General features: G+C 41.8%; 1 protein-coding gene across 3 annotated transcripts in view; it reads right to left on the bottom strand.

Moving 5' to 3' along the window:
• ARHGEF4 (Rho guanine nucleotide exchange factor 4) overlaps window positions 1-25286 on the bottom strand; it is a 167040-nt gene that overhangs the window by 74330 nt on the left and 67424 nt on the right. Inside the window, exon 1 of one of the 3 annotated variants that reach the window (XM_057374269.1) lies at window positions 21657-21958. The exons of the other annotated variants lie outside the window; for them this stretch is intronic. Coding sequence (XP_057230252.1) covers window positions 21657-21843 — 187 coding nt within the window. The 5' untranslated portion in view covers window positions 21844-21958. Of the gene's footprint in view, window positions 1-21656; window positions 21959-25286 lie in introns of those variants that run through there. 3 annotated transcript variants of the gene reach the window in all.

Genomic DNA, 25286 nt, shown 5'->3' with positions numbered 1-25286 from the left:
AAGAGCATGTCCCCACAGAGCATCTTCAGCTCCGATGGGAAGGACGCACTTGAGAAACATTCATAGGCTGCCAAATCTTTCAAGGGTTCATTATCTATTTGGAGAGCGGGTGGAGCAAAAGCAGAAGCCATCTGAGCTGTCCACAGGAGCTCMAAACTCTTTAGTCCTATTTAGGAAGGAACCTCTTGGGAAGAATTGACAAATGTCCTCTGGAGTCTGACAACAAGAGTCCCCCTTTTGTGTTTATCATGATGGGGACACTTGTTCCTGAGGATAGGGCTGACAGTGAGCAGGCACCACATAAAACGGCTAAATAAAGCTTCCTTATCCACCTGAAAAACTGACCCAACTGACTCTTCCATAAATGGTACCAAAACCTAACTGTGACCCTGAGCAGTCACAGGGAGCAAAAACACCTGCTCTTGCTCTGCCCCTAAGGGCTGCATCCTTGTAGCCTGTTCAATAGGAAAAGTCTGATCTTTTTTAATTAGAAGATAATATTATCCTGGGTAATTTTATAGACCTAATGCTGTCATGATATAGTGACATGTTGCAGAAATTCCAAACTTTTATTGCCACCTCAAACATTGGAAGTAACTTTGTTTAATCCTGTTTTGAAACCCTGCTGTAAAACCAYGATTACAAACACCGAATTCTCCCAATCTTTATTTAGGTCAGGTAACTGTTAATTTTGGTCAGTGGCAATGTTACAATGCCTGGATATATCAATTATACTCTGTGATTGTAAAACACAATCAGTCAATAAAATATTTTAACCTAAAATCAAGGGCAGTGCTTTCTTTCTCCAGTTAGCCATCCTTGTCAGGAATAAAGGCCAGATGGTCACTGACCTGAGGCAGACAGACATTGTTCTTTATTCTGAAACATGGCACTGAGAGGTGTTTGAGGTTTGTGGGTAAAATACCAACAAGAGAATCTTGTCTTTTTCTAGACAGAGATTTAAGAACCAGCTTTAAGCTTATTGTGGTKATGTGTTGTGCACAAGCAGAATCTAACTGCACATTTCTCTGCTCCCAGTGAAGTTGACCAGAGCCAAGAACAGATGGGAGCAGGACAGAACTTGGAACAATTTTTGTACAATCCGAGCAAACCTACCAAATAACCAAAACCAAAAATGCAGAAGTAGTTTACACAGCTTGTCCAGTTTCTAAATTTAAAGTAACTCCCTCTGTGATGTACAAACTGGGTCCGGAACTTCTCATGTTCTTGCGCCCTTAACTCTTCTTAGGTCACAGTACAACAACATGCAATGAAAAATGAAGTTCCTTCAAAAAAGTGGGGAAAACAGAAGTGGTATTTGTCACCTCAGGTTATATGGATTTTCTATGCATAGAAATAAAATTTCCTCAAACTAAGAGCCTTTGATTTATAATACACTTCCTGAAATGTTTGAACAATGCATTTGGTCTGTAGTATTTGCTCAAAAATACTCATTTAATTCAGGTTTGAGTTAGCTGATTAATTTTTACTTCATTATAGTTATTTCTTCCTAATTATGCTTTGCATAAAGATTCCCATGCTCCCTATTTTTCAGAGTCAAGTAGTAAATTAGCTTGCCAAGTGCCAAGTGATTAACTCTGTTTTCTACGACTGTTGCAGCCAGGGTTCTGGAGGTCTGTCTACCATAACATCTGGACAAAAGAGCTGAGTAGCTCACTTCTACTGAATACTGGCATGATATCTCATAGGGCTTCCTCCTTCCATAAATTATGCCTGTCTCTACGCCAACCCTCTGGATTTTTCTTGCGTTGTTAATACAATCAAATTCCATAGCAGTAAGGAAAATAGTGTGGCCAAACTCAGAACATAAATTAGTCTCAGAAAATGAGCAAACTGAGCAAGTACATCTTTGTTTCTAAAGTAAACATTAATAAAATAGAAAAAGCTGTCACACAGGCTTAGGAGATTAATGCTTCCAGCTTCTTTAATCTCTGCTCTGRGTTCAGGAATTACAGCCCTTTTCTGCATTCCATATTAGGCATCAAGCTAAGGTTGTAGAGATGCTCTAAATTCAGTTCCTCAGGTAAGAGTCATTATCATTAAACATTCCTTTTCCCCTGAAAGCAGAACTGCACAGAATTATTCAAGAGTTCAGCTGCCATCTATAAAGCAGGCACCAAAGATTGTTGTTCTTGGTAAGAGAAAAATCCCCTTTGTAACAGAAGTTCTGATGCCCATTTCTGATTGGCCAAGTGTCCTTTAAGTCCTGTCTGTCCCTCTCTCATCCAGGGCTAAGCCCATCATGTCAAACAAGGCAAGAGCATGAACACAAGCAAGCAGTTATGTCTGATGTGGTGAGTACACATGGAAGACAAGGCATTCCATGTGTTCTCAATCACAGATGGAATAAATTCCACTCCAAACATAGGCTCCCCTCAGCAGCTACAGTCCTACTTKTGCTCCTGGCAAGTGTCACAGGGAAGGTTGCACATCCTCAGGTGGGTTTATGTCCTACCAACCAAGGCCACAAAACACAACCAGTAAGAGTGACAGAACCTCCTCCCAGCACAGACAGAACCAACACAAAGGTCCACCACCCTATCAAGAGCACCAAAAACCTTTAGTCTCCAGACTGCTGGAACTTATGGAAGACCATGCATGGAAAATAACAGTCTTCAATCTCTTTCAGYACTAATGAGTAAGACCTCAGCCTTAGCATGCACAGTAACTAATGCTGCCAAACCACAGATGAAAACATAGAGGTAAACAGGGATTAGGGCCCAGATTCATCCAACTTAATTCTAGTTAAAGCTTCTAAGCTATCTAGCTCAAGGTCTTCTCTAGTGACCAGCTGCCAGGAAATACCAGAGGATTTTCCATGGCAAGTGCTAGTCTTTGTGAACTAGCTAAAGTCCACCTAAGACTGGTGTATCCATCCACTGATTCATGACCCCAAGGGCTGAACGGTGTCCTTCCTCTGGCAACATGAAAAGCTCATGRGTAGCTAATTACTTGATTTGTAAGGGCTAATTGAAAATTTTGAAGAAATTTCATTAAACACAACATTTTAAAAGTCTTACCTTTTCAGACACAAACACATCCCAAAACCAAACCCYATATTTTTCATTATCTCACAGTCTCTGTTGCACAAAATGTGGAAGTCTAGCAAAGGAATATGAGACATATGAGCACAATTGAATTCCCAGTGCATCAGTCTCTCCCATTATCACTAATAAACCTCCAATTATTCCACCCATAAGTGGATGCTTCATTTTAGACATGAGATACAGTTTTTGTCTGACATCAGAAAATAGCATCAATATAAATGAAGCACAGTCCCCCTCAGGAACTCACAGCTTTGTGTGCTGCCTCCTATATTTATTGCCTCGTCAAGTGTGAAATGGATCCCACCACTCCCTGAATTCCTTTCTGCATGAGCACTGCCAGAAGTTAAATGCCTCTGCCTGGAGACTGTAGGAGGGATAAAGCCAGCTTTGCCAGCCTGACAGCGAGCATGTCCACTCAACCTGAGGCACAAGATGGAGAGACATTCACATGATGGAGAGACATTCCCATCCTGGTCACAAAACCCTTGCTGGGTTACACAAATCTTGTGCTTATCTTGGTATGTCCTTGCTTTACCCAGTCTCACAAGCAACAGCTGTCACAAAGCAAAGGTAAGATTATTTTAAGTCATAAATTGGCATTAACTGCAAAAATACTGAGTGACCATCAGATCTATGTATTACAGAATTCTTCACTGGAAGCAGGTCAAGGCTGTGCCACAGGTACAGTCTAGCTAACATTGCAGARTACTTTCCTCCCTAGTGGAAAAGTGCTCTCCTGGCAAGTTTTCTTCTGTATGTTTGCCTCTTCTTTATACATTCCAATKAGGAGCTCCCTCTACCCCTTACCAATTAGCTCATGCCTATTTGCATTAAAATAACAGTGAGAAGCTGCCCACTGTAAACCACTGGTATTTCCTGTTGATGACACAGAAAGTCTTCATTTCTGTGCACTGAAATGCAGCTAATTTCTTTTCCTGATACCTCACACTGATTACTTCTTCGCAGAGCAAGTCACCAATTTCAAATGCTTTTCCTTGAAAGYCAGGAGATCCATAGGAGGTCTATACATCAAACAGCTAAACTGGGCCTACTTCCTGTGGTTATAAGTCTGAATAAAGGCAAAGGCATTAAAATTAGATTCAAAGTGGAATATCAAAGATAGCATGAATAGTTTTATGCAAAGTTACAGTGTATATAGAAGAAGGTGAGTGCAGATAAGAGATACACACCACATAAACTGGGAGTATCACAACTGCAGCTTATCAACAATTGTATTCAGCACCTGAAGGAGGAAAACTGATTTAATCAGTCATAAGAAGWGCTAATTACACAATCCCCTTCCAGAGCATGGAGTTCTCAGAATGCAATTGAGACACCTGATGTGAAAATCACTATTTTAAATAGTTTTGAGAGTTGAGAAGAGCAAGGTCTAGTGAGTCAGAGCTAACTYGGCAGGCAAATTAGTTTTTAATTTTCAATGTCACTTTCTATTATGCAACTGTTTTGGAAACTTTCTTTTTCCTTAAGATAACATCTTCTCACCTGCATACTGTTCTTTCTTGCAGGAGGTGATTTCAGTTCATGGCATGCAAGCAGAATAAGACCCACTGGAATACCTACATTTTAATTCCAGGCACACTTCTAAGGTTTCCTTTTGGARAAGTAGAAGCTAATTGAAGTCAGCTAGGAGCAGGTTACCCTGAAAGATGTAAAACACAAGGATTGGATCCACTTTGAGCACACAACACCTCTTTGCTGACAAGGGTCTGATCACCTCTATCCAGCAAACCTCAATTCTACCCTCTTGACAGTTTAGCTAGACCTGAAACTGTGTAACAGGAGCTACACAGACATGGCAGCAGAGGGTACAGCCTCATGCTCTTTGTGGAGCAGTGGCAGTGTCAAAAGGTGATTCAAGCCAAACTCCTGCAGCCAAGCCATAGGTTCATTATAGGATGACCCATACAGAGACTAAGGTGTGTCCAACAGAGATGGAGGTTTCTGGAGAACAGGGAAAATACATCTCTATGTCAAAAGCATTCATGAGGCCAGTAAAATCCAAGGATCTCTTCCCACATACCTTAACAAATCAAACCAAAATGACAGGTTCTATTAGGAGCACATAAAATGGTGTTTAGAAATACAAAAGCAGTAACAGAGAAAGTTTGGGAGGGGAACAGAGCTTGGGGAAGCTGGTGATGTATGAGTGGCAGGATGAGGAAGTAATCATGTTTGAGAACCTGGCTCCACATCTTCACATCTGCAAATMCACAGTAGGCAGACTAGAGTGACTGTGCAAGCAGAAAAGATGGGAGCACAAATGAAGGAGCAGACTATGCATAACGTAGGGGAGAAGACAACACTGACAAAGATCCAGGACATGTTACTCTTACATATCCAGAGCAGCCAAGAGGTCACTCACCTGAAAACATCAACACATTCAGCATTTGCTGCCATCATCTGCACATTTACCTTCTCAGCCASCAATACCAGATACCAAATCCCATTCTCTCACTCATGTCACAAGTCATGGCAGTGCAGAATATGTCAATTGATTACTCAGAAGCCAGAGGACAGGGAGGTCATACCAAAACAAGAGAGTAGAACCTTTGCCTGCTCTAACCATAACTAATTGCTTATGTGAATCTGATTACAAAGCTTTATATTGCTCCCCAAGAACAGGCTGCCCAACCCTGAATGGCTGATGGAACTCAGGATGCCTGCCATACCTGCAGCCATCGAGCACCTGCCAGTTGGATACACCAGGTAACAGGGGGAACACACTGTGTGGACCTGCAGTGTGGAACTGAACAGGTTTTACCTGGACAAAGTAGCTTGTGTGTCAAACACCTCATACTGTTAAATAATAGAGTTGGACTTCCTGTATTAGCCAAGTTGGCATCTTACAGTAGGGATGATGACATTTTTGCATTTGGCATTTTCTGCTTCTGCACCACATCAAATTTTCCACTGTGGTGTCACGAGAGATTTCTATCTACTTCTACTGGAAGAAGCCAGATAAGGACAGCAGTTCTATACCTCTGTTATCTTTATAAAAAGGTTAGCTTGCCAACTGCCTTCATTTTTTACCGAAGGCAATGTACAGCTCAACAGAATGTATATCAAAGTTCCCAGTGATTCCTTCACCATTTCTGTTGTGCTGTCGCTTGACATTTCCCTCAGAGGTGGTMCCAATCAGAAAAGAACGCTTTTGTTTTCTCTGTATTGCCACTGTGACATAGAAAAAGAAAAAGTTCACCAGAGAGATGAACTGAAAGCAACCAACACTTCTCTCCTGGTTCAAGTTCCTCGATSTGGAAAGATTACTTCAGGTTAGGATTATCTGCAAAAGTACATTTGCTCCAAGAAAATGTGTATAAAAAATGGCTTTTAAAAGAAAATATTTCTTCTTAAGGTCTTCCCCAATTTCTAACAACAAAAGCTGCCTGGGAACCTGTTCTAATTATATTGCATATTTTGTTTATTCCRTTAGTCAACCATAACAATATCCTGCAGACAAAAGCCATCCAAGGTTTCACCCACTGTGCCCAGGGCAGCAATACAGGTATGCCATCACTTTCCAAGAGAAATCCCTTCCTAGGAAGGAGAAGAAATTAAGAATCACTTTATTTAATAAGATGGTATCTATAGTAAATAATGTCACCTAATAATAATTATGTGATGGCATCTAATAATGTATCTTGAACATATTTCTTTCCACTTGTCACAGTTAAAGGCCAAGTTTACAGAACATTTTTCAGTATTTGTCTTTATCAAAGATAAACAGTAAGTTGCAGGTTGCTGATGTTGATGCTTCTGCTTTGGACACCAGCAACAGTACAGGTTCTGTAATTCTGATGTGCCAGTATTTACAGGGTGACCAGTTTGTGCTAGGGCCACAGAACCCTGAAGGGAGCAGCAGCTTTCTCAGGCAGAACAGCTGGCACAGATATAAGCAGATAAAATATTAAGAYGATGTTCTTAAAATTGCTGATTTCTACACAAAATGAAAATCCTTCCTATCTGGTTCCCTTCCTACATATACAAAATGAAAGTACCACAAAACTGACTATCACATCAAACCTTAAAAAAGAAAAGTAACCTTTTTTTTGTTTTGCCTAATTATATTCCTAAAATTCAAATATGCAATAGACAATTAGAAAACTTGGTGCTTGTGAAGCACTAATTACAAATACTTTTTAGGACACTTATATGTATTGCTCACATACAGCAGTATCTGGGAAGTTGATAAACAAATAAACATTCCTGAAATCTGAAAAGATTAAATCTGTCAGAACACTTAAAAGTAGCTGGGAGCACAGCAAGAGTGGATTCTGTGCAAATCCTGCCCTACTTTCCTACCGGGGCACCTGGAGTGCACGGTTCAATTGTGGGGCAGGGACAGGAGCTCCCTTTCCTTCTGTCTAATCTGTACAGGTCGTTGTGAGAAGTGGAACTTTTTGTCAGTGCAACCAAAAAGGGCCTTCCTTCTCTGCAGTCAGACTGTAAGGATTTTTGGATCATGATGGACACACAGACTGCATTAGAAACAGGATGACTTTTACTAAGTACATACCAGCCTCTATGAGCACATTTTATAGATAAGTAAAACCCACCTAATATCTGATTAAGAGCATTGAAAAAATCTCCCACCACGTTCAAGATGCACAGGAAAGGGGAGGAACTCCTCCCACAGATCCAGGCACTAGAGGAAAGAACCCTGCAGAGCTCAGTTCCGAGATGCAAGATGTGGCTTCCCTCGCTGCTCTGAAGTTCCTTATCTTCTGACTCTTCTTGGCATGAAGCTGAGAAGCTCCCTGTAGCAACAGTCTGTGAAAACACTCTGATCTGAGGCAAACAGATCCAACATTCTTTCTTCTATTCCTTCCCCTTCTCACARCAGAGGACCTGTCTTGGGGAAAATGCAGGGTGGCCTGGCAGCAGCAGAAAGGACACGAAGAATGAAGTCTGCCAATATTACTCACTTCTGCTCCCTAAACTCATCTTCATTAACTCTTGAAATACTCCTATTTTCCCTGTGTTCAGTGGGAAATATCTGGCTACAGTCCCTGACATTTCCAGCTACCATGTTTAAATGGGTCTTTTTTCCTATCATTTTCAAAACAGTAGGTGCACACAAGATCTCCCATAAACTAGAAATACAGGGTAAAACACACTGAGCAGAGATGCTACAGCTCAGCACTGGTGTTAATCAGCAGCACAGCAGCTATGTAGGAGGCAGCTATTGTAGCTGGGGATCCTACCTTGTGTAATGCTCAGTAATGCTCTGTGTCCAAACATTGGGTATTGTCCTACACAATTCTTTCAATATTAGCTCAAAACAACTAATTCAACAGCTCTGTGCCTTCCAACTGGAGGGAAGAAGCTGAAGAACAAATTTATGTACTCCTGAATGCTGAGAAGAGGCCTGTTCCTTTCTCACCCATMGTCCTTCTGAGCCTTCTGAACAGAACAAAGCTGCTCTGCTGTGGATGTGTCAATACAACCATTTCCATGACAACAGCCTAGGATGAGCCAAATATAGACATTTGACTTCAACAAACAGAGAAGGAAGAGACACATTACAAGAGGGTGTTCTGCTGCACTGCATTTAAACCAAATTCCTTCCTGATGGCTGTGGGCAAACAGTCAAAGAAGAATTGACAGAGGCCCTTTGGGACACCAGCACTCTCTGGATCCCATTCTGCCCCCCATGCTGTCTCCTGCTGGAGAAGGCAGGGAACCAGCTGCCCAGATCACCCTAAGTTCTCCAACAGAGAGCCAAACAGCTGATGAAGAAAGGTTTAGATTTTGTTTYCCACCCTCATTTTTAAAGAGCTGAGGTTCATAAATTCATTTTCTTTCACCAACCCCGCTTTGAAGATAGAAGATTGCCATAATCAAAGAAAGACAACTTAGTCACTTCAGGACTCACCAGCATTTYTCTTCTCCTAGCCAAGTGAGGGTCACACAGCAGGAAGGACTCCTGTAGAGCACTGCAAACAGCATCACTCACTGGAGAAACCCCATTACAGTGCAAAACATGAGCTGAGGTTCTTCTGTCAGCTGCTGCCTTATCATAGAATCATSACAGAATGGGTTGGSTTGGAAGTAACCTTAAAGCTCACCTAGCTCCAACRTCCTGCCATAGGCAGGGATGGCACRGGTTAGTCAGGTTGCCCAGGACCCCAYCCAACCTGGCCTGGGATRYACTACATGTTACAGGACAAACCATGAGCACYTTGCTCTTCTTGCTGCACTGTAACATCATTCCAGGACAATGATGGTCTCGAACCACACGCTGTGGGAACTGCTTGGGTTTTTAATATCAATCCATTTGAAATAGGRAATTTTTACAGTGCAAGGCCCACTAAGACACTTCCAGTTACAGGRCTCTGAAATCCTGAATCAGTGCTGTGCAGGGAGCCAGGAAATTCCAACCTGMAGCAGAGTCGAGCTCTTTCTATGGCCCTTGTAGGGTACTTGAAGCAATGTTTTTGGTCTATGGCCCAGCTCTGTTTTCCTTTTGATTATCTTACAGACAGTACTTAGCAACACACACAAGCTTATCCCTTGTATTTAGGTTTTATGGGAGAGGAAAACAGACCAGGAATGTAGGTAATGTGCCTGCCTGCCACAGAGAGCACACAGAATTAGTGATTGCCAAAAYCCCTTTCCTCACAGCATTCCTATCTGCTTCCAGAGTCTGTTTCAGGGATCTCCCAAAGTCTTGGTACTTCAGGTGATTTATCAAGAAGAATGCAGTCGAGATCAGTGTTCATAGGAGAAAGCCCTGTTTTAACAGCAATGCTTTGAATTGTCTAAGAAAATTGYTAGATCAAAACCCTCTGAGCACAAMAGGCTGARCAAAAAGGGAAKATAYTCAMAACCAAGGGATGTTGTGTTTAAACGGGGTTAAGGGAATTTACTCACAAGGGCTCATTCTAACACGCACACTGGCCTCTCACATAGATTTCCAGGATTAATAGTTAGAATACTGCAGAACAAAACTTCAGGGTGTCGTGCCCAGTGTGGCAGGCCCCTTCTGTGCTATGACTTCTTACTTATGGAGCGCTATAAATAGCRGGACTGAATGAGTTTGTGTGTACAGCACAGAAACCACATACAAGGTTCGATGGAAGAGAATGCAGCCTCAGTGCTTCCTGAGGATAGTTTATGCAAAGGTGAAGCCTTGCCTGCAGTATTTGTGCAACCAAATCCCTTTCACATGTGCACCAAAGTCCAGCCTGGTGTATGCCTGAGGCCGCGGTCCAGCTGATATCTGACATTCCTCTCAGAAAAGCAAACCCAGCCCTGATCAGATGCTCACTCCCCCATGTCCCACTGGCAAGTGCAGACACGCAGTAAGAGGCCACAAAACCCCACCACAAACAAAAAAAAATTGCAATTCATATCCTAAAAGAATCAAACACTGTTTCAGAGACTTAGGCAGCAAACACTGCACAGGCATGTGTCACCAATGAGCCATTAACCACAAGATCAGCTGCAATTAAGTAACTGAAGTGTCTTGGCCTCTAAAAGCTCCCTCTCCAGCTATGTGCTGAGCTGATCAATAGGAAGGAACTTGTGAATMCTGCAATGATCCAACAGTCAGCAAACCCTGACCCTCAGGACTAAGGCAGGAAAAATTTGCTTCTGCTTTGTGTTTTCAGAAAATTTCATCTCCCTACCTGCCTTGCCAAAGAAAGCACTTGACAGATAAAGCTTCAGATGTGATTCCAGTTGCTCTGCTACCCACAGGCAGAAGGATGATCATGAAGGTRGTTAGGAGTCCAGAAAACACACCACATTAAACTCAGCCAGGACTCCAATGCACGTGATACTGCAAGGARCACATGGATGTACTGCAGTGGGTCCAGCCAAAGGTCAGGAGTGTTTAGAGCATTGAAGCACCTGACATGCACAGAGAGGCTGAGAGAGCTTGGATCCTTCAGTCTGGAGAAGAGAAGGCTCAGGGAGATCTTAACAATGTGTACATGCACCTGATGAGGGGGGTGTAGAAGACATAGTTAGACTCCGATCTGGTGGCCAATAAAAAGACAAGAAGAAATAGATATAAAGCAAAGTACAGTAAATTCTATTCAAATATAAACTTTTTTTACACTAATGGTAGCCATAGCCTGAAAGAAGCTGCAGARTCTCCATTCCTGGAGATACTCAAACTTCACTGCTCATGCATGTGACCCGGTTGGAGCATAGGAGTAGGACCAGATAGTCTCCAGTGGTGCCTAAAGCATTTTGAGATTCAAGGTGAGAGGAAGACCTGTTTAGAAGCCCAAGGAAAACTAGAAACATCTACAGCAAGTAAAATTTTCAGGATTAGCCCATGCCACAGGATGCTTCAGCTCTCCAGGACTCTGGAAACTAAAGCATGATTAAAGAAAATCAGTGCCAATCATACAATCCAGCTTGCTTGCAAAGCACAGTCGTGCAGGGGGAAACTTCCATCCTCCCTGCTGGCTGATCAGAGAAGGAAAAAGGATCAATATTGCAACCAGCACAGCAAACCCCACAAGCCAAGGTGCCATTAAAAACATTTGTCATAAGGTTGGGAAGTAACTGGAAGAAGCTACTCTTGCTCTGAGCTGCTTACAGTTTGCACCCAGCCAAGACTCATCTCCCTCTGAGMACTCAGGAGCTGCTGAACTGCCCCTTCCATGTTTAGTATGATAAAGGAATTGGGTCACAGTCAGCTGTAAAGTTAAAGCACTTCTGCCACTGCAGGTCAGTGAACACCCCAATACAAGTGTAAAGCATAGGAATGGGTGCCAGATCCTCTGACAAGTGGACAGRATGGTCCTCCTCTTCCCTGTATTTGCACTATATTCCCAAAAACCATAAATCCTCCCTTTTTTTTTTAATTGCAGATGTAAAAAATCTTTCTAATCAAGATGCCTTTTTCAAAAAAGAAAACAGAAAGAAAGAAAGGCAGCATCTGAGAAGAAGACAGGATACCATGTTTTTTTTTTTCAGGAAAAAACCCATGTATTTGGCCAAGCAGCCTTTCAGGAATTGACCCAKCAGTGCTCACACTCATCTACATTTGTGATTTCAGAGACATCAAGAATGATGTAGATGAGTCAAGACTAATGACCTGGCCATGATTAATTCAGTGTATTTTTAAATAATTCTGTTCAAGTGTCAAGTCACAGGCTTGAAACACTGTGACATTTCTTTATCTYACCCTTGGAAGKGGATTTTTCCTTCTGAAAGCTGAGTTCTCCAGATCAGAGGAGTTATCTGRATTAGACAATCACAAGTGGCTGCCTAAAAGATGCATAAGCTGTCCTACATACAATCACTTTGGAGACCTCCTCCAGCGGCTCAGAGATTATGGTCAAGTGGCATTTGGGGAACCAAGTAGAAGTCCCAGTTATGCAGTGTGTGCTCTCAAGTRAGCCACAAAAAAAGCAGCATGAACACAGGTGAACATTATACCACCAACTCAGACTATAGATGCACAGAAGAAAACTTAACCAAACCCCCAGAATTCAGCATATGAAGAGTACTGACAGCATGAAATAGGACTGCCAGGTCCTAGATTTATGACAGTCTAGAGATTGTGGTGAAGCTCAGAATTGGGACCAAAAATAGCCCAAATTAAATTATTTTGTGCTCTCCAAAGAGAAATGACAGATCCAATCAACAAGTTTCAGTACAGATGGGCTCTGCATATTTTTAATTTATTCAGGCTTTTAAGGCTGATAAGAATACCACATTTCAAATTGATCCAAATCCACTGTTTTCGGGGTATTAGTAACGCTGTGTATTCATAATAAACTCTCTTAAAAGGTTTATTGTCAAAGCTTCTTTCAGGCATGCAGAGTGGTTTTTGCCCTGAGCAGGATGCACCATCAGTGACCTCAAGCTGACACGCAGCTCTGCTCAGGGAGAGGACCCACTCAGAGCACCAGGAGAGTCAGCAGGGCTGAGCCAACCCAGCTTCAGACAGCAGCTCCAGCATCAGGCTGTTATTCTCTTATCCAGGTCATTCTGTATCGTCAGAAACTGAGATGGTTTCAATACAGCCACACAGCAAAGTCTGCACAAGAGCCATGTGAGCAGTTTGCCTGGTGTAGGCTGGAAAGAGCCCAGGAGCTCTGAGTGCCTTACTGTTGGACCATACCCCGGCCTGCAGCACCCTGCTGTCACCCTCCCGCCACAGACACCTCACACCTCAAACTGAGGGCACAGCTCAACACTGCAGGGGTGTATTTTTTGGGTGAACTCTGAATTGGCCATTTGAGCACACAGGGCTGCTGCTCGTGTGATTCTCTAGACTGGGCAGCATAACAGAGCATGGTCGCTTCCCTCAGAGCCAGTGAGGGAAATCACACCACAGAGGCAGCTCCAGCAGCCTTGGGGTGCTGCTGTTCAGCACACGAGACTGATTCTCACTGCTCGCTGCACCTCATTGCTACAGCTGAGCCTTTAGTTTACAAATAGTTGGGGTTGGGCTTGTTTAAATTCAATAATTATGTAGACAGCTTTTTCTCCTTTGAACTCATATATGCCTTGACATTTCTAAAGATCCCTGCAAGGAACAATGTTAATGGCAGCTCCAAGAACAGGGAGCCATGGCCAATAAGTGCATAGGACCTGTTCGTAGTCTGCCTTTGCCTCTTTGAAGACTCCAGGAACTGCAGTTTCTAAATGCTAAGTATGTCTTTTCACGTGTACATTTGAGTTGTGATCTTGGTTGACAAAGAGCTGAGGGCTTTTTACACCTGGCCTGGAAAGATTACATTGGCCAAGGGAGAGCACAGGAGCTTCATCCTACCCACAGGTCACTTGGCATTATATTGTGTCACAGTAGAGAAGGATAATATTACATAAATAATGAGTGAAATATATAGATAGACACAGTCATTCTACTTTGTTATGGGGCACAGCCCCATTTTATATAAATGGTAACTATTRGCTGATTAGCAGCCCCTTCTCTACTCATCAGCATATGATTGGTACATTGCAAAAGCTGTGGTGTGGTTAATTCTCGGATTTTGCTCTGYCTTTGGCATCTGCCCTATCTAACTTYRCTCYTCTTCAAYATTCCATTTWCCTTTTCCCACAGACAGTCAAGGATGCTCAGTYGSCTTGCTTTGRTAATGTTTTTCTCTKTCTCATCCTCCTCCATCCAGACTTTCAGAYTCCCTTTTGTTTTTCCAGATCTYAGGGGTACACTACTATCAGTTGAATTTCAGGTTCAAAACCTCCAAGGCCACAATRCCAGCTTTCAGYCTCCACAATATTGAACCTCCTAGCACACTGCCTTTTCCCTGCATTTTTAGTTGCACTTCAATTTTTTTTAAAAAAGAGCCTAATTCAAAACTACCTCATGGAAAGTATTTTCATTAGCCAAAAGGAAAACTCCTACAATTTCACTCCCACGTAGATATAAATCTCTTGCCAGTTGTTATGAAAACATCACCACTCTTATCTTTCTTTATTCTCAACATGAAACATTCCAGTGCTGTTATAATGATTTTTTCTAAAGAAAATAAAAATAAAAATCAAAGCTCTGCCTTCAACTCATGTTCCTGACACAAAAACTTATTTATCAAGTTATTTTATAAATACATATATGTAATTTACCTTCCAAGAAAGAGAATAGAACCACATACCTTAACAGTACATTTGAAATGGATTTCAAATWATTATTTTAGGCATTTTTCAGATCCTTTAAGAAGGGTTCTGAAATTGAAATTCAAAATCCATTGGTAGACCAAAAAAAAAACCAAAAAACATTTAGGCCCACACCTAGAAATGCTTGTTTTCAAGAAACCTCACTGAGTAGTATTCTAAGCTTAACTAATGAATAACTATGTGTGTGTATATTTATATATATGTGTGTGTATATACACAGACACTCAGATATGAGTCAAAAAGATAATTCAAGAGAGTAAGAACAAGAAGAATATTCAAAACAATTGTGTWCTCAGTTGCCTTTAGCACTTGATTTCCCTCCTACACTACTTCCACTTGCCAGCCTTCCTGTGCTGGAGGCCATAGAATGCAGAAATCATCTGCACGTGGGGTGATGCATTAGAGCTTCCATAAGAACATCCTGGGATACAGCACAACTTGGAAATGGCTCAATTGCTCTAGCAAAGCAATTACTCTGTACTCCATGGGGGAGGGGAAAAAAGAAAAAGAAAAAAAAAAAAAAGTTATTAGAGCTCATATGAGCCAACATCATAGTCCAGGGAATCTCTTGCTCCTCGATTTCTCGATTAGAAGGGATTGAGAAAGAAAGACAGCAAAGCGCTCTGCCTGTTTAGGCAAACACACCCCCAGGTATATTTGKAGTAGTGAGAGCTGCCAACACTTGGATGTTCACACAATGTAATCCAAGACACTTAACCAGGTGCAAACGGTGTTCCTATCAGCTTACACCCGAGCTACTGTCTCGCTTTCATGTGCGGACACACCAGCTTAGGAGTAGCATTTTTAGAATGGTACAGCCACTGAAGGCACTCAGTATTCAAGAAGCCAGCTCCTCTTCAGACTCTGGGCTTACTCAGACCAATGTCCTGTCCAGTCCAGCACATCCAGCTTGTCCCTGGCACTTTTAAGCAAATCACTGAACTAGTTRGTTGGTTTAACAAACATCAGACCACAAAAGGATTTTGAGATGAGACAGGATTCTAATTAAATAAGAGGCCTCCACAGATAATTACTGACACTCAGAAGAGGGCTGTATTTCTCTAATCCTTCAAAGACACTTCTAGTGATTCAGATGAATTGGAGAACAAGACCTTAGTRGGGAATAAGCTTAGTTACAGACAAGCTTAGTAATTTAAAGGATACATCCTGATAGCGAAGGACAGGCATGATTGTTCCTACATTGTTTAACTTCATGAGCTGCTAAGCAGCCATAGCAAAGCTTCATCATGTGTAGGCAGCAAGTACACACATTCTTTGTGACCACTGAGCATAGACATTATTTGCCAGCACATGTTCTAATCTGTTCTTGCTGCTTTTTTTACCTATGTGAATTAGACCCAGGTAACTCAAATGAAAAGGCACATTCAAGTTACTGCAAGCCTTTGCCTGTCTACCTAAAGGCAGAGAAGAAAGGAATGGTCAGGTAAGCTTCATGGTGCCACCTCATTCCCCCTTTACTTTATCCTCTTGGACCATGCTAGTTTCCTGCTGCACGAGCTTTGATGATGGCAGTATTCCAATCAGGTGGCTTAGAGCTGTTTCCATTCCATCTTGAAAGATAACAGCAACTGGAGCTTGGTTATATCCCAAAGAAGTGTTGGTCTTAGAAGCTACTCTAAAAGTAACTGAATCTTTGAGAAAATACAGCCTTAGAAGTTGTCATATATTCCTCTGCAAAGGGAATTGCAATCACAATCTAAACATTCTTCATGGGAGTTGTTTGGAAGGCAGAGAAGGAAAAACATGAAGATGGTGTACCTGTGACACCTGGGAAAGTATCACAGGCAGTGCTCCAAAGATTTATTTTCTCTGCTGCAACCACAGCATCAGTAAAGATGAGAATGTTTGTCTCTGATAGGCACAGGTGCTAATCTGTGCCTCACAGGGACATGAGAATAAGCATTTACTCCTTTTGAAACAAAACAAAAARTCTCAAGGGAAAGTCAACTAGAACCACCCCCCCAATACATTAAAATGTAATTAGAACTCCAAAGTAGCTGAACATACAAAATCTGGCTCTGCTGCAAACAGAGGTACAGAAACATGATTACCCTTCCTACCTATATTAACACTGGCTTTTATTCTCTTTAATAGAAAAGCATTATACTAGAGGATACTTTGCACTGAAAAAACATTTGTGTAAGTRTACTGAATGTGTCAGGTGGCCAAGTTTACACACATTTAGCATTGACTGAGATGCCCTTTACWGGAATCAACTCAACCACTTATTAACATAGATGCCCTCACTATTTGAACATGATGCCAAGTCACAGTTTAGCAACACTCAACACACTATTTGGAAGATGTATTTTCAACTAAGAAATATTTACTTAAGTTTTAGGTCAGTTCACTAGTTCAACCAGGAGATGTTCATCTTGTAATGCTTCCTCAAAAGTTCAGGATTGCCCYTAGGTTCAACCTAACCATACCAGTCAACCTTACAAATTAATCCACATGGRGAAAAATCAAAATTAATTTAACATGAATTGTTTGTTAGTTTGTTCTTAAATCCTTCGATTATTTGTTCAGAAGATGAGTAGAAGTCATTCTAGCAGATGACATGGAATACATGAGGGAACACATAGGACATGTTCTGGTGCAAGCAGTGAATTCAGCTGAAACATCSTGGCTCACAATTTGCCAAGGTAAGGGTGACACATAACATCAACATGCTGCAGTGGATGCTTTGAGACACTCACTTTTTTCCTTCCTGCTCTCCTTTGGATGCATTCTGAAGCAATTTGAACCYTAAATCAATCTCCCCTTGTGTGACCTCTAACTCTTGCTGACTGAATGACCCTAGAAAAGAAGGGTCAGTGGAATTATGCACTGCAGTCCATGAGTACAGCCAAAGACATCCGTACCAAAAAGACATGGCTAGGGGAAGAAAAAGGAAAAAGGCCTCAAAAGAAAATCTCTTGCCAAACAAGAAAGATGAAAAGCTTTTGCCACAGCTCTATTACTGGCTCTCTCATCAGCCACAACAATGAAATGAATGACTTGGAAAAAACCTTCCAAAAAAACCCACAATTTTCTTTTTAAGGTCTGAATGAAKAAAAAAAACCTCCACACCCATGCTTCATGTTTTCTTGTTTGTTTAAAGGCCATATTCCCAAGGGCTGTAGATGAGCATATCTGCATATTAGGAGCCACAAATCTGTGCAGAGCTGCACTGGAGTGTAGCCTGTACAATTAAATTGCAACATATGCACAAATACACAGAGGATCACAGGGAAACTATGGCAACCACTAGTCCTCCAGGTTGTGATTCCCCTTTTGTCCCTACCTTTCTTTGCTCTTCCAGTTCTTCCCAACTTGGACAAGAATAAACAGAACTATTAATGAGGTTGGGATTGGACCTGCAACAAAGGAACTGGAAAAGCAAAGAGAGCTGCTCACAGGCTTGAATCTGGAAACATTCTAAAGGAAAAACTTTTCAGCAAAGTTGTATAACAACAATGAATGGGATAGAGGCAGCATGAGMCTGGGGTACAAAGTCTTGCCTAGGAAACCAGGGTGAGAGTGCCCATAGTGCCACTGAAGCACTCGCTGGAGCACTGTCACTACTGACTTTTAATTTGGATGTCTTGTGGGTTTTTGTCCAGCTATTTAAGGCCCAATTKTCAGAACTGCTGAGCCACCCCAGCCCCCAGTCCTTTCTTCACTGGGAACTACACTGGCTAAACACTTGGAAACTGCTCACAAATATTTAAAAATAGCAAGGATACTAAGTATCAAATTATATGTACATTTTATCTATCCTAAACCATGCTTTGAAAGTCTTTTGGGCTCTCTGTGAAGGTTATTGATGYTTATGAAGTCCTGTGGCATCCTCAAATAGACAGCCTGGTAGAAGAGTAAAGCATTCCCTATCTCCATGTTTATATTTAGCTTCAGACAGAAGGGCCTTCTCATGTAAGGTAGTGTTTATTGACATTTAGACCAGAAATGCCATGCACCAGTMCTAAAAAACAGTAGATTTTTTTTCACTTCATACAAGGCTGAGCAATGTTTTTTGCAGAGTCCTATTTCAAATGGCATTTGCACAGAAGTTTATGCTGTAATAACAGGTCTTTTCTCTTTCAAATGTGTCACATTTAGCTTCCCATCTTGGTCAACCCCAAACCAAAAGGAATTGTACTTCATTATTATTAGGAAGATAACTAACCAAAGACAGCTTTTGCTCCTGCAWACTTCAGGAAACTCTGTCTTTTCTACACAGGGGATGTCAATTGGTATTTCTGAAATCACACTTGTCAAACATATGCATACACAAACACACATACACCTCTGTCTTTTCACTTCCTTGGAATCTAAATTATGCAAAAGAAAAGCTCCAGTGGATGCATTCCAATCACACCGCCCACCTTCTTTTCACCTCCACTTTTCAGTCATTTAAATCTGGTTTCTTTCTAATCTTCTCTGAAGTCTTGGACAGCAACAGACTCAGTATGAAGATCCCCAMAGAAAAGCTCAGGCACACACAGGGAGAAGACAAGCAAAACTCTCTCCACCAAGTCCACCTATGCAGCCCTAAGGGTGCTGCTGGAAATGCAGAATACYTTTCAAACAGATAAAGAGATTGACTCATCTCAAAGACCTTTTTTAATCGATGTTGGGCACTTGATAGTTTTTCCACACAGTCTGTGCTCTTTTTTGCCCCATAACTTCCTGAAGTAACACACAGAAAGATGCTGGAAGCTCCCTGCTCCTCTGAAGAGAGGACATTACCACACATTTTAGTTACCATTTCTCTCAGGCATTGCTRGCTGCTACTGCTCCTGCTAGATTTTTTTCTTGGGTTTTCTGTTTGGGTTTTTTTTGGTTGGCTTAAGCAGCGTATTAAATTTTACCATTCAAAAATTTTATGTAGCGCAAGCTGTAAAGAAATCCTGCCTCACTCCTCAGACAGGCAATCAATGTGGATGGAGAGGAGCAACTCTACTTCAGCTTCCTAGACTAAGTTTAAGCCAAAGAAGAAGAAATCTGCCAAAGAATCAAAACAAAATAAATTCCTCCTGGCGATCCATTGCTCTCCAAGTTTAATCCTAATTCTGACCTGAATTTTGTTAGTAGTCAGAGACAAATTGCTCAAACATCTTTTGCACAAGAGAAGACACCYACCACAGTATTTTGAGGCAGCAAGGAGACTGAAATGCAGTGATCTGCTTTTATTATTGTATTTATATATCAGTACTGTAATTATGAAACTTAATTTGGTTTTTCCCTGTCCGCAGCCTGTCTCCATACCATTTTCTATTCCATTTCCTCTCATCTCTGAATTTCCTGCTAAATGCATGTAATGTCCACAAAATGACACCATGCCTACAGCCTTGGGAGCAAGACTATTGTGGAAATGAAAGAGCATTTAGAAAAATAGACTTAGCTCCAAAGCCCGCTTTTGCTATCAACCTTCCTTCTTTTGTGTCCCTGTGCACCATTTGTTTCAAGTGACCTGATTAAGCCCAAGAATGCATCCAGGGAGGGCAGCTGACAGCAAACCCTGGAACACAGAGGGGACAGAATTACTGCTGCAGCCCCATGCACAACTCTGAGCAGGAGTTTGCAAAAAGACCCTGTGCCTGRCCCTTTATGCCAATATCAGAGCATRCTGGGGTTAATTTGCRTTCCCAGTTACAAGAGAAAACAGCCACCAGATGCTACTGTGATGCAAAAGCACATTATGTTGTATTTACAGCCCAGTTCTTTTCGCAAAACAGAGCACCAATGGCTTGATCTCTGAGTTTTTTCCTGTCCCTGGACTATCAGGATGTGCTGTAGGTGTTCAATGCTTCTTGGCCACCTAGAAGSAGTGCTGTGTGGGTGGAAAGTCAGGGACTGACCACCCTGCTGGAGCCCTTTCCTGTATGATAGTGCAGTTACCCACACTTCAGCAGAGGCTCCACAGCAGCAATGGAGATTTTATTAAACAGCTCCAAATCTACAGTAGCAGATGGAATGATAAAACCTTCCAATAATTAAAAGTACACATGACTAAAGCAGATTACACAGAACTGCACTCTGAATTCTTCCCAAGCCTTGATTCTAGCTGGTAGCAGTGGGTATTTTTACTAAGGAAATGGCARTCACTGGTGGCCTTGAAGGCACTTGTCTGAATTGATCTAAGAGAGGAACTAATTTACTGCAGCTCTATTAAAAATCTCTCTAAACAGCAACAGCTGAACAGCTCAGCAATCATTGGCCCTTAACATCATCGCTAGGCTCCTTTGCTAGTATCAGCTGGGAATGAGAAAGCTTCTTTACCATGCTTGCAGTTCAAACATTCAAACCCTAAACAGGCACATCAGTGACTAAAAACSAGAATGCCAGATGCAGACAGGCCAAGTCAGAACAGATCCAGGTATATGAACATGTCTCCAAAATCTCTGGTTCAGAAAGGCATTAAATATTGGATAGGAAAGAAAAAAGTGAACTTGAGCAGCTGGYTCAGGGAACTGCCTTTCCCTCCTTCAGTGCACAGCAGTGCAACCCTAYCTAGCCCTCATCTGCTGCACAGCACTCGCCTGGGCATTTTCTAGAGGCACTGATACTCTCTACACTAGAATTTACACAGAGAAATGTCAACTCTAACATTAGCTCTACATAATCAGGCTAAAATAAGAAATGTTCCAAAAGGTAAGGACAGCTTTAACCAGGTAGAAGCCTAAGCACTGCTTCCAAACCCATTAAAAACCTATTTCTTCCCTCCTGACTTAAGAAATCTATTAAGGGTCTGTGTTGTTTTGGTTTAGGTTTAAATCTGCAGAGGGTATAGCTAGCAAACACTGAATGCTTTGATTATTTCTCAGGACTAAGACACTGCATTTCCAAATTACATACTTTTTGCAGGTTTGGTTTGGTTTCTCAAGGTCAGTGCAATATCATAGAGCAATTAAAAAAATTCAAAGAAAAATAAAAAGAAAAAAAAAAATAGCCCCTTACCTGTGGCAGAGTGAAGACTCTCCAAGCTCCAGTATCGGGACAGGACGCCTCTCATCCCACCACCACCACACACCACCCCGCTGCTGTCTGAATCGGAGCCCGGYGAGAGCCCGGAGCTGCCACTGCTGCTGCAGTTCTCCCCACTGTGTGCCCCGCTGGACTCACTGGGGCACTGCTGGGTCCTCATGCAGGCRGGTGAGAGGGAGAGCCAGGGGCTCTGCTGTGCTGCGGGAGGAATCGGGCAGCGCGCCCCGGAGCTGCTCGCAGGGCAGCGGTACCTGGCAGCGCTGGCTGAGCACTGAGCTGGATTCCRAGCCTCCTCTCCGCTTGCCTCGATGCATCCTGACATCATAGGGGTCCACTAAGGAGGCTCCCTCTGTGCAGCTCTACTGCTTTCAGCTGCAGCTTCCAGCAGCTGATTCTTATTAAAGACGATTTAAAGGCATTAAGAAAGCAAGGGTGAGACAGAGATCTCTCCCCCTAATTTAGCAGAACTGTCAGATTAAAAAAAAAAAAAAAAGTGGAAATAGTAGAATTTCATGCATTTTAAAAATGCACAAGTGAGAGAGACCTTGTGTTATCTGCTTCCCCTGAGAACTCAGAAAGGATTTAACATATAAACTAATCATGTTTAGAACTGGCTGTGGCTGCTGCTATTAAAAAACTATTTTTGTAAGTACTCAGAAAAAGAATTCAAAATGAAATTAAAGCCAGAAAAACACAGATTGAGATCTGGGGAGATTGCAGCTGGGAGTTTTGAAAAATCATTTACATCCACTCCCAGATTGCAGACCTAAGATGATCCCTGCTTCCATGTGTGATCTTTTTAAGAGAGCTCAGTCCCACCTGAAACAGCATGATTAACTGCTTTTAATTAGAAAGTTTTATCATTACTAACAGGTGATTCTCAGTGTCCCTGTAAGAAGGATCCTGAACGAATGCAGAAATACCTGTGCAATTTAACAACAGCTTTGAGGCACCACAGAGATTTTATAAAAAAGGACATTTCTGGGCTGCCACTGTGCTCAAAGATCTTGCAGAGGGCAGATTTGTCAAACTATCAAAATAATTTMAGAGTAGCCACATGCTTTGTACCCTATGCAGCAGAAAACAGGGTAAAACCAGAACTAGCTTGATTCAGTGAGAGATTACCAGGCCAGGTGAAAGTTGGCCAGGTGAGACTGTGCAAACAGGGGTTGGACCAGAGCAAGGGAGGAGCTCAGCTCTGCCAGCATATCTGGGAGAGGGRCAGCCACCCACCCGGGCCAAAAAGGAAACCCCAAACTACTCCTGTCACTTACAGAGTCAACATGTCTCTCTAGGCACCTAAATCCAARCCCAGGAGCCCAATTTCACACAAGAAGAGAAAATGCTTATTTTACAATTTCTGTGTAAGGTTGCTCTTCCCAAAGTAAATAAGGCCACGTTATGTGGCCATCAGAGCTTTTCTGATAGGAACCCCTTTGACTTTGCCTCCCCCTCCRTGCAGTAGCAGGGTTATTTTAGTTCATTAAGAATTCTGGTTTACTGAGTATTTCCTTAAAGAAAAAAAAAAAACACACTCCATCATTGGAGAATATCACAAAGCATCCAACGATGTTGAACGAACTTTTGAGCCCTTAAATATTTCAGCTGTTCTTTACAGGAAAGGTCTCTGCAGCAATAACAGAAATAATATTTCTAGTGATCTATAACAAAATAATTCCTTCAGTTATCTTCTGAATGGAGACACTTAAGACTAAAATATCTAATACCTCCTAAAAGAGAAGTGGAAATGTGTTCCTGATTTGACTGCAGTAGAACCACTCTTCTGCATTGATCTGGGTCTTTCAGGGCCTCCCAGAACTGCCTGCATTTGAGTACAACTGGAGAGAAATACTTCCTGATCACAATTATCGGGGGAAGTTAAACAGTTGACAGCAAAGATGAATGCAGCTCTTCTGTGGATGTAGAGAAGAAAGGTCAGTGCAGCTCTTCAGCCAGGAAAGGTGCTGAGGGGAGGCTACAATTCGGTCCTAATTATCCTTATGTATATATGTTGTATGTATGCACCAGAGAGGAATTTTCTCAGAACTGAAAGAAAAAAAATACTACAAAGCCAAGTTGTGGAAAGCAAATATCRTGTCAGAGTTCAAGACTGCAACCCACCATARAGGGGGTTCCTCCTGAYTACAGATTTTTATTTTTTCTTGTTRTAAAATCTACACAGAGACTTTCTTCTGAGATGTTAGGGAGAGAAGTGATCTAATGTTGATGTAGCAGTAACTGATTTCAACTAAAGATTAAGGATCTCACTGCACAGCCTGGTCAATGCAATCAAGCTAGCCTTGGATAGCCTTGGATAACCTGATCCTAAGTATCTGCTGGATTTTTTAGCCTATGTTGGGTTCCCTTGTAATCTTGTAACTTTGATCAGTGATTACCAGAATCATTCAGGATTTGCTGGGATCTTCTTCTTTTGCCCCACAGGAAGTTTTTATTGGTTTGTTACATCTTCCACCTCAGTAGCTCATACATACAATCCCACTCAACTTGCTATGGCAAAATTCCAGGAACTCAGGCACCACCAGGCCCTGCTTTTAAGACTGGATGAACACCTTTGAGTGAGCACATGTTATCAGAGACCTCACACAGGGCAAATGTTTGTGACTGTGGTTAAACAGAASCAAGATTGACATAGTGGGTCTAATCTTTCTATGATTAAGAGACAAAGTATACAGTAGGCACATAGTTATTTTTTAGCCACTCAAATTCAATTATACTTCTCTAGTTAATGAGGATGGAATGGACATTTCATGCTACAGCTACCATGATACACTTCTGGAAACTTGCATACCACTTTCTTCTGTTGTCCCTTCAAGAACTAAAATGACAAATATGGAATAAATAACTCAGCTTGCTAKTTTGCTGAACTACAGGACTGCTAAATATTTATAAGACATAATGAAGTCCTGTTATTGAGCTAATATTTTCCCTCTTGAACAGATTTCTCCTGTGGCTGTCAAACATCTTCACATTGACTGTTGCCAAGTGTGAGTTTAACAGCACATCTATAGCTGGGAAAAGAAGATGAAAGTTATCCACATGATGTTGAGTAAACAAACAGTCCCTTTGCCTCTGAGAAATACTTTCCGCTMCACCAGGGAGGCCAGAGGGTAGCTCAGTATCACTAAGTGGTCACTGTTTTCCAGGCTATCCACAAAAGATTCAGCCCTTGAGAACTTGGCTGGCCTATTCTTGTTGCAAGATTTCCAAGGCCACCAGTATGTTCATCATCAGCACACATCAGGCACGATGAATTCATGCCTCTTTGCTTGGCACAACCAACAACAGCTGTGTGGTGTAACTCCAGGGCACCTCTCATAGACATCTGAGAGCAGAAAATTGAAAGATCTGAGCCTACTTGAATCTGACAAGATATGTGGAAAGTTGCCAAAAAGATTTTATCTGCATTTAAATAAAGATTTTAAATAATACAGGTTTGAGATTTGTTCAGCATAGCTAAAAACCAATCTTGTAATACAGCTTTTCCTCTCTATGAGGATATGACAAACCCTGGAGGTTTATGGTCATGTGTGTGTCCCTGTCCCTATCCAAAAGTTTCAGATTCTCTGAGAGGTAGCATGAGGA

This window comes from Malurus melanocephalus, unplaced genomic scaffold (genome assembly GCF_030028575.1).
Source record: "Malurus melanocephalus ecotype Western Australia unplaced genomic scaffold, MMel_1.1 scaffold_220, whole genome shotgun sequence".
NCBI classification, from domain to species: domain Eukaryota; kingdom Metazoa; phylum Chordata; class Aves; order Passeriformes; family Maluridae; genus Malurus; species Malurus melanocephalus.
This window is presented reverse-complemented; position numbering and strand designations above follow the sequence as displayed.